The 10,081-nt window shown below is 39.8% G+C and overlaps 1 protein-coding gene across 1 annotated transcript; it reads left to right on the top strand.

Annotated features, from left to right (window-relative positions):
• The first annotated feature begins 1,545 nt into the window (after window positions 1–1,545).
• On the top strand, window positions 1,546–9,835 carry LOC136686049 (epithelial membrane protein 2-like). Its single transcript, XM_066659531.1, has 5 exons — window positions 1,546–1,671; window positions 4,886–4,968; window positions 5,660–5,762; window positions 8,607–8,747; window positions 8,927–9,835. Exons 2-5 carry the CDS (start codon window positions 4,891–4,893, stop codon window positions 9,085–9,087), a joined length of 483 nt encoding a protein of 160 aa, XP_066515628.1. The 5' UTR covers window positions 1,546–1,671; window positions 4,886–4,890; the 3' UTR covers window positions 9,088–9,835.
• The last annotated feature ends 246 nt before the right edge of the window (window positions 9,836–10,081 follow it).

Here is a 10,081-nt window from a genome sequence, read left to right as displayed (position 1 = left end):
GAGTTGTTAATAAAATTTATTAATTTTGTTAGAAGTGTTCATTATAATACATAACAATTGTGACATGATTAGATAAAGTTTAGCGTAATTAAAAGACAATTTTAACTAATAAAATTAACCATGTGACCGTGCCAGTGAAGGTACCCTTTAAAAGCGAGTTACACACAGAGCCACAAAAATACATCTGAAGTTTTATACGGACTGCAGAAGAATGAATAAAAATGGTCACACTGTAGTTACTCTGGTGACCACATATTTTCCAGTCACAACGGATAAAGTCTATACATCATACGACATTCCGTTTACATTTTGAAGATGTAAGTGGAATGTATAGGGGATAAAAACTGGATTTGGGAAAAGGTGGAGGGGTATTTAACTTTGAGACTTGGGATGGAAAAGTGGGAGGGGCAACAACTGGATTTTTGAAAAATGCAGGGGATAAAAGCTGAGTTTAAAGAGTGTGGGAGGGGCAGGACTTTGAAAGAAGTGGTGGGAGGCTGTGTGTGTGTGTGTGTGTGTGTGTGTGTGTGTGTGTGTGTTAACATCCCCAGATGAGTATATATTTTTATGTAGTATGTGTGTATTATGTGACTAGACGGTCACACTTCCTCTTTCTGACCCTCGGCTGTGGAGATGAGGGGAATCCCTGTGACACAGACACTAACAACAGACTTCCACTGGCTACACAACACCGCGGTCGCTATGACGACGGAGGTTGGATTCATGACAATATTTAGAAGTACTATAAACATGACTGAGCTTACTGGGAACCACAGTCTGTAGTCATCAGTGTGTGAGTGTGTGTGTGAGTAGAGCTTTACACGGGAAAGAGGGCAGAGTGTATAGTGACTTATTTAACAAGCACAGACAGGCAGAGACATCCCACACACACGCGCGCGCGCTCACGTTTGTTATATATATATATAATGGGTATATTGTATATTGCCATTGATTTGTGGGGACCTTAGCCATAAGCACTACTAGCCTCACCACAACTTCATTCTTTAAACAGGCCTTCGTCTTAATGTTACAAACTTACACCGTGGGCACCAGCTTCAGGAAGGAAGAGAGGTACCCACTATATGAGTTTGTAAACAGACTTCAGTCCCCAAAACGTGATATATTCCTGTTATGCACATACAAACACACCAAGTCTGCTGGATTGAGACAGAAAAAAGGGGCCCACGCCCTCAGAGAGAGAGAGAGAGAGAGAGAGTGAGAGAGAGAGAGTGTGTGAGAGAGAGGGGAAAGGGAGAGAGAGAGTGTGTGAGAGAGGAGAGAGAGAGAGAGAGGAAAGAGAGAGAGCGAAAAGGAAGAGAGAGAGTGTGTGAGAGAGGAGAGAGAGAGAGGGAAAGAGAGAGAGTGTGTGAGAGAGGAGAGAGAGAGAGGGAAAGAGAGAGAGTGTGTGAGAGAGAGAGAGAGAGAGGAGAGAGAGAGAGAGAGAGAGTGAGAGAGTGAGTGTGAGAGGAGAGAGAGAGGAGAGAGAGAGAGAGAGAGAAGGAAGAGAGAGAGTGCGTGCGTGTGTGTTTGGGGGTGGAGGTGGTGAGGGAGGGGCCATGGGGCGTCGATGCTAAAACTCTGAAGCTCCTCTTTAACTCTCGGAGCAGGACACGCACGAGCAGAAAGATTCAGACGCAGTTACTGAGGGCGTGCCGCTGTCGACAAAAAAAGGTAAATATAATAAATTTATAACTGTATTTGCTCTGTGTAATATTCCATCAGAAGTGTAGACGCATTTATCCGCTTTACGTTTAAAAGCTGTGTTCTTTTTGGAAGAACTGTGTTTAAGTGGCTGCTGGTTTGGATTCTGTTCGTTTATTGCGTGTGTGAAATGATGAAGTATATCCCTCTCTCTCTGAAGTGCAGTGGAAGAGTGTGTGTTCTTGAGTGTGTACTGACACTGACACTGACACGAGCCCTGATGCTGTAAAGAAAACAACAAACTTTTAAGTTTAAGTTTTAAACAAGACCCACTGACCTCCCCAGTCTCGGTTGAGAGGAGCTGTGTGTGTGTGTCTCATGACAGGCAGCGTGAAAAAGGCTTAATTTTGGTTACAAAACAAGAACACACACACACACACACACACACACACCCGCACAGACAGACACACACATAAACCAGGTTAAAAAAGCAACATGCAGATAAAATCACCCTGAAACAAACAGCTCAGGGCACCACACACACAGCTTTGCTCCAGGATTCTTTTGGGCGTTCCCATATTAAAGTGTGGGTGTGTACTGCTAATTCAACATTAGTATTTGGACATTTATACACAGATTATATATGTACAAATGCAAATATCATTATACCACGACGAGTTCCTGTGATGGACACTGAGCTTTTCTATTTGTATCATGAATAATATCAGGACACACACTGGTAACTGCAGAGATTGGCAGCATTTAGTGCCATATGATATAAATATAACGGTGATTAGAATGATTGTATTTGCAGTTGTGGGCAGTAATGTACTGTTTAATGTGCCACTGTTTATTATATGTTTATAAATACACTGTAAAAATTATTGTAAATTTTACAGTAAAATAGTGGCAGCAGAGTTCTCAGACATTTACCGTATTTTTACAGGAACACAACTGTATTTCAAATGTACAGCTTATTACTGTAACTGAATAATACAATGATTTACTGTAAACACTGTGAATCGCTGTAAATTTACAGCAATTTTTTACAGTGATATCATTGCTGTCCAATAATGATAATAATAATTTTATAGGAGAAAAACAAAGCTTTTTGTGTGTGTGTGTGTGTTTGGTGTGTGAGAGCATGTACACGAGGGACAGAGAGACAGAGAGAGAGAGGTATTCTGAGCAGTTATTTTTAGGGAGTGGCAGGCTTCTTCCTAAGCTTCAGACAGGTTCCAACTCATCTACCTGCCAACACCTACAGCCCATTCACTGCAGCTCTCACACGACCAAACACTCTCCCACTTTTTAAGACGTGTTTTTATTAAACCACACTCTGCACTTGTATTATCAGTGGTGAGGGTGATGTATAAAGTCGGAGACACACTCTTTAGCAACAGTGGTGTAGATCCCTGGCATTTCCATGCGCTCAGACTGTTCACACTTTGGTATAGAAACGTATATTATTATATTATTAATAAGATTTAGGATGCAATTAACGACCATGCGAAATTTAAACAAATTCTGGAGTTCAGAGTTAATGCTAATATTAGTGATACATTATTAATAGCAGTGGATGAGCAATAAACGCCACCCTGCCTGAGAGTGACTTCGAAAGGAGAAGTTAAGAATGGAATCTCCACCCAGAGGAGGCTGGCGTAACTGATTCAGCACATTCCCTGCCGTTCTCTGAAGAGTGTGTTATGTATAAAACAAGCTCCTAACCCTACAGGGGGTTGCTGCTCATTGCAGGAGCTTTATTTCAGAGATACGGCTAAACCCTGACGTGAGGTCTGTCCAGTCGGACGAGAGCCAAGTCATATGTCTATCCAGGTTTACTGAGAAAACCGGCTTTGGGTAACGCTCCCCAGGTGTTTGCGGATCAAGCTCACACACCTGCTCACATTCACCTGCAGTCAGGTGGAGAGGATGTGTTGCACATCCAGCGTGAACCAGTTTTAAACTATCACTTTAAACCCTGAGGGTCTGTAGGTTTTCCTACCCGCTCTCCTAACCTACGCATTAGTGCAGTCGTAGGAGGAGGAGGTGTGGAATAACACAGGACGATGAAAAACCTTGCAACTAATGACGGGTTTAACATAGGGCCCAAGTATAGTCTCTGAATAATGTACAGGAATCAATGATATCAGACAATTCTTCATATTATAAGCTGAATAATTAATTCTTTGCAGTTAATCAACAACTCAAACGAGACACGGAATTATTAACATTAATTACATTTAAAGTAGTAACTGAATAAACAACAGTAGTTATTGAATTTTTGAAGGGTAATTTACAGTAATTCTTAAATACGTTATGCTAGTTAATGATGCTAACGTTGCTGAAAACGTTATAGCAATATTATAGTTATTAAATATATCCTAAAGTTTATTACAGAGTGCTTTGCTGCTACACATAAAAATCATATTAATTCACAGTAGTTATTGAATTTTTGAAGGGTAATTTACAGTAATTCTTAAATACGTTATGCTAGTTAATGATGCCAACGTTGCTGAAAACGTTATAGCAATATTATAGTTATTAAATATATCCTAATGTTTATTACAGAGTGCTTTGCTGCCACACATAAAAATCATATTAATTCACAGTAGTTACAAGATTTTTTGAAAAATTTAGATGTATTTTAAATAATATATGATCAAATACACAGCGTGTGGCATATTTTAAGTTTAACTCTTAAATATATGTTATATATGTGTACAATACATATTTTGGCCTCATTTCTGTTCACCTTTTTTTAAATAAAAAAGCCCACATTTGAATTGTGACCCCTGTAATGGGCTAATGATACTTTAATAAACGCTAAAGGATTCTAATGTTTCAAAGAAGCTGCTGCTGAATTGGAGCAGGGCTGGGTTTCTCAAAGCTCACACCAAATGAAACAATTTCTCTGCCTCTGACCTTAATGCTATGAAGCTGTCAGGAAACTGGACCCAGATCAGTTCCTGATGTCTGAAGGTTAAAGGGTTTAAACAGCAGCGGCTCCACCCATTTTCCTGTTTAAAAAATGCAGTTGGGAAAAAAGGGGTGCAGCAGTGCCTCACCTGAGCAGGGGCGGGGCAACAAGCTTAGAAAAACACACCTGAAGATGCCAGAGCTCAACATTCAGCCGCAGACAGGAGAGGATTAAACACACACACACACTGTCCTAGTCTGAAAAACAAGAGACCTATTCAGCTTTAAGAACTCATGTTTTGATCTCCCTCTCTCTCTCTCTCAGTCACCATGTTGGTTCTCCTGGTTGGAATCTTCCTCCTCCACATCACCACAGTCATCCTCTTACTTGCTGCCACCATCCACAACGTGAGTTCTAATGAATACGTCATACACATTCAGTACATGTGAAAATGTCAATGATGTTGACTTATGTTTCAGTAACTGAAAGATTCAACAGGTCTTTCCTGATTTCAGGAATCTTCAGACTGCATTGTGATTTCTGATAACACCACGGATAACGTATATAACAGATGTTCTGTGGTTTTTATCAGTTACAGTAGAGTCCTCTGTAAAGTTGGCATGTTTTGGAATTACAACCGTCAGTATGTTTTGAAAGAATTACAGTTCCTCGTCCCGATTGGTTGATGGTGAAGTAGATTTTCTGAACAGTGACATAGATATACTTTCGCGTTTTGATTGGCTGATTAAGAGAAATTATTTGTTGGCCATTCTTTGTCCAGCTGCCTTTGTTGAAGTTATTTGACAGAGAAAGAGACATATCTGATTGGTTGAAATGCCCTTTGTCCTGATTGGCTGACAAGGAGGTAGTTGGCTGCTTAACAGAGACCCTTTCGTCAATTCTAGTTTGACCAGGATGTAGCTACACCTGATTGGCTGACAGGGGCCCCTCAGTCTTGATTGGTTAATAAGGATATACATATCCCTCCTTGTCCTGGTTGGTTGGAGGACTAAAATGACTAGCTCCCACTTGAAGCCTGAAAAGACATGTCTTTACAAATGAAGTAGATCCTCTCTCACCCCGTCTCTATCTCTCTAGGGTTGGTGGGTGAGCAGTATCTTATCCACCGATATTTGGGGCAGGTGGAGTTTGATTGGTTCACACTGGAACTACACAGACCTACCCTCTTCTTATCCTGAAGGTAGGTACACACACTCACCATCACACACACCGCTTCACACTGCGCGAAGGTTTTATATTTAGTTTGTATCTAGACACATGTTAATAAAAAGCGTGCTTTTCATCATGAAAGGGTTTTTCAGATTAATGGAGAATCATAACCACAGAGGAACCGTTATATGTGCCCCATAGAACACTTTTCTAAAAGGTGCTACATAGAACCAACTATATCACAGTCTCCATTCATCTGAAGAACCCTTTCATGATGTAAAGAACTCTTTAAACATGTAAAAGGTCGTTCAGGGATCTGTATTAAACTTTTTTCTGTTGTAAAGAACCCTTATATAACCATCATTTTTAAGTGTGTTCTATTGTAACATGCTCGACGTTGCTATAGAACAGGGGGAATTCATTAAAATTCATGAAGGTCCAGTTTCTCAAGCCAATCTATAACTTGTAGTTATAGCAACATTTTCTATAGTTTACAACTGAATCTCAAATCAAATCACACTTTCAACAAGACTCATAAATAATTATAAATAACAAACACTTTAAATAAAATGTCCTTTTCTCATTTCAAGTCAAATTTACAAATAAAATAATGAGTTTGAAAAATAAACACATGTGTAAATAAAGGCCCTAATGACTTTTGTAGTTGCAGTTGACGTTACGGCTTTTCCACAACTAGAAATCTGATTGGCTCTTATTGCTGGAGGGCAGGACTTTATGCATTAGCAGCATGCTGATTGGCTCTTTATGCTAAAGGACAGGAATTTATCCGTAAACAGAATCCACGTTCAGCGCTATGAGCTAATATTTCAGGTGGTAATCATTCCCTTATTTTGAATGTTTCTGGCTTTAAAGCACACAACACCGTCGTCCCGAAAGAGTCCCAAAAGAGGTTTTATCACATCCCTTGGGCTATTTTTACTGGAGCCCTGCCCTGTGTGTGTCACTCATTCGAGACACAGTGCTCATCGTAATGCACAGATCTAATTGGCTGAGTAGCTTCACATGTGATGTGCAGAAACGCATCTGATTGGTCTGCGAGTTTCCTGCAGCGCTAAACCTGCACCGTAACGACTACAAAAGTCACACCACTCAAAACAAACACTGTTCAAAGTTAAACAGCTCTGAATAGTTTATCAGTTACAGGTCCAGGTCCAGAATTGACACCGTCTGGGTCCGGACTCGGACTGCAGTCCGCCTATTTGTGACCCCTGCTATAGAAGAACCCTTTTTAGTGCTATATAGAACCACATACACAACATTCTCCATGAATCTGAAGAACCATTTCACTCTATAGTAGAACCATCACCTTTAACCCACTTAATGTGTGTGAAATTGCTTGTGTGTGTGTGTGTTACACATATGTGTGGAATAAAGTGATTCACCTAAATTCTTAATAATACAACAAATACAACAGAAATATTCTGGGTGTGTGTGTGTGTGTGTGTGTAGGCGGGGCTGGACATTACGGTGTGTATGCATCTGTGTCTATCCAAAGCCAGAAAACTCATTGAATGAGTCACTGAGTTAGGGACTGTAATGTGTGTGTGCATGCAGGAAAGCTGCCCATTGTGTGTAAGTATGTGAAATGCTTTGTGTGTGTGCTGTCGTTGTTTGGAAAGTTGGAAAGGATCTGTGAGAGAAGTAAGCTGTTTGGGTGTGGCTCCATGAACACACTCTTCAAGAATCAAATAGTCACACACTCTATGACTACCAAAACGAGGCACGGGGAGTGTAAACCGATCTGTATCTTGCCGACAGATCAGGCCATAAGGAAGGAAAACATTGTTTAGCAGTGTTTAACAATACAGACAAAACATGTGTAATGCCATGTAACTTAACCTCAATATGCAGTTTATTAAAGTGCTGTGATGAGGCCTAGACGTGGTGTTTGTTGTTTCTTTTTTTTTAACCAAAACTATTCCGTTGTTTGGATGTTGTTAATGACTGGATTCATCCAAAATACCCACAAATCCAAGCCATCTGTGACTGGTCAGAGTGCTCCCAGGACACAATACTTTGATGTGTCACTTACTTGTTGGGCAGCCAATGATTGACTAGATCCAGCCCTCACGTCAAATCAGGGCCAAACCTCCAGAGAGAGACTGTTTGTCCTGAAAACATATATATAGTGTGTTCTCTCCATGTCCACGTGGGTTTCCTCCAGATTCTACCTTGTTTGGTCGCTCCCTGAGATTTTTAGAAAGCAAAATTATATTTGTGGCTAATTTTGTACAGTATTTTAATGATAGGTTATCAATGAAACATAGAAAAAAACATAAAACATATCGTTTTTCACAAATCAGAAAAAAACCCCATCTAAAACCCATCTTAAACATTTTACAGAAGCCCTGAAGGGTAACAAAAAAAAAAAAAAAAAAAAAGGTTGGAAGTGCATTCCCGAGTCTTAAGTTCCATAAAGTTTTTTTCTGCCTGTGTAACACACCAAAAAGAGCTGACAAAGGTTTCTAGCATCACTTGTACGATGTTTTTGTTCTGATGATTTCGCAGTCGCAGAAAATCTATAACTTTTTTTTTAAAAATCTATAACTTTTTTTTCAAAAATCTTCATTTTGAGATAATTTTTCCTAAGTTCCTTGCAGGCCACGGTCCTGAAAAAAAAACAGGGCATAACACAGAATTCTCACACTTCTAAATTAAGTGAATGATGTCCTATAAAAATGTAATAATTCTGTTTTCTTTATAACATTAAATATCAGTGTTTAAATGCAGCCATTATAGATAGTGAATGTAGTGCTGCTGATTAGGTCTAGGCTCATTTTTATAGAGATAAGTGTATTGTAATATCATTGGTTCTGAAACTGTTAACATGCTTTGTGTGTGTGTGTGTGTGTAGGTTATCTGCAGGCCGTACAGGCGAGCTCTGTGCTGGCGTGTGTGTTCTCCGCCATTGGGCTGTTCGTGTTTGTGGCTCAGCTTTTCACGTTGCCCAAAGGAAAGCGCTTCACTTTCTCTGGAATCTTCCAGCTACTGGCCTGTACGACACCATCCAAAACTCACAAATTACACGCTCACACACCCTCCATAACTCTCAAATTAACTCTGAAATTACTAATGTTTGAGTTCACTTCTGTAACCATGTCAACATCCTACACTTACATATTTGCTTTAGCATTAATGCTAATCATTGTCCTCTTCCGTCCCTCACTCTCTCAGGTTTGTGTATTATGATTGCTGCCTCCATCTACACTGATATTTTCCATAAAGACGAAAGCAATGCAGAGTATGGGCCATCCTTTATCCTGGCCTGGATTTCCTTTGCCCTCACGTTCATTTCCTGTGTCATCTACTTCGTCCTGCGCAAGAAGACAACCTGAAGTACACACACTCAAACACAGCACTTGGAAAAGTCCAGGGAAAGCCTACAAACATTCACACACACACAGGCATAACTTAATATTCTCTCTTTAGGGTCATTTCCCCTTAAACCTGCAGGTTTGTTATTATTTAGATATTAATCTTTAGATTTACAGTCATTTGCCACTCTGGTTTAACACATAGAAAAGAACAGGACACATGATTTATGTTTCATTTTTGTCTAAATCCGTTAAACTCGGTTCTAAATGTTCTCTGTAGAGAATGTGTACTTCTTATTTGATCAGGGGTGTCTAACATTTGCACATTACTTTACAGTGCTATTGTAGTAGTTATAGGAAAGTGAGTGTTGTTCATGCTCTTAGCTATTGTTGTGAGGTTGAATAAGCTTTACAAAAGTCCCATTCAACTGAATGAGAAACAGTGGCATGCTTTGTTTATAGAAGCTTTATATCATTTAATTTAAACCAGGCTGGACTGGCCGGTTGTCAGTGACAGTGATGAGAGCTTGATTAAACAATAGCATATAGCATATCAGGGTTCGGTTTCCAGCTCAGGCAACGGTAATAAACCATTGGACAAGTCTCCTAAAACTGCTTTGTAAAAAATAACATCTGCAAAGTTTCCTTAATATAAAATGCCATTAATATAGGGACCTTTTACAGAAGCCCTGAAGGGTAACAAAAAAAAAAGTTGGAAGTGCATTCCCGAGTCTTAAGTTCCATTAAGTTTTTTCTGCCTGTGTAACACATCAAAAAGAGCTGACAAAGGTTTCTAGCATCCCTTGTACGATTATTGAGGAGCCCCTGAAGGATAATACATGAAAAATGAGTGCCTTACACCAGTTTTTACAGCAGTTAAATGCCAAGAATAAGCCTGCTGTACAGCTTTGACCACAAGGGGCAGCAGATTTCTTACAAAAATGGCAGGTATCAGGTGAAATAAATTCTAACAACTCGCCTGCTGAACCAGCTTTGACCACAAGAGGAAAAACAT

The sequence above is a fragment of the Hoplias malabaricus genome, unplaced genomic scaffold (assembly GCF_029633855.1).
Source record: "Hoplias malabaricus isolate fHopMal1 unplaced genomic scaffold, fHopMal1.hap1 H_3, whole genome shotgun sequence".
In the NCBI taxonomy this organism is placed as follows: domain Eukaryota; kingdom Metazoa; phylum Chordata; class Actinopteri; order Characiformes; family Erythrinidae; genus Hoplias; species Hoplias malabaricus.
Note: the sequence above shows the minus strand (reverse complement) of the source record. Positions and strands in the feature narration are given on the sequence as shown.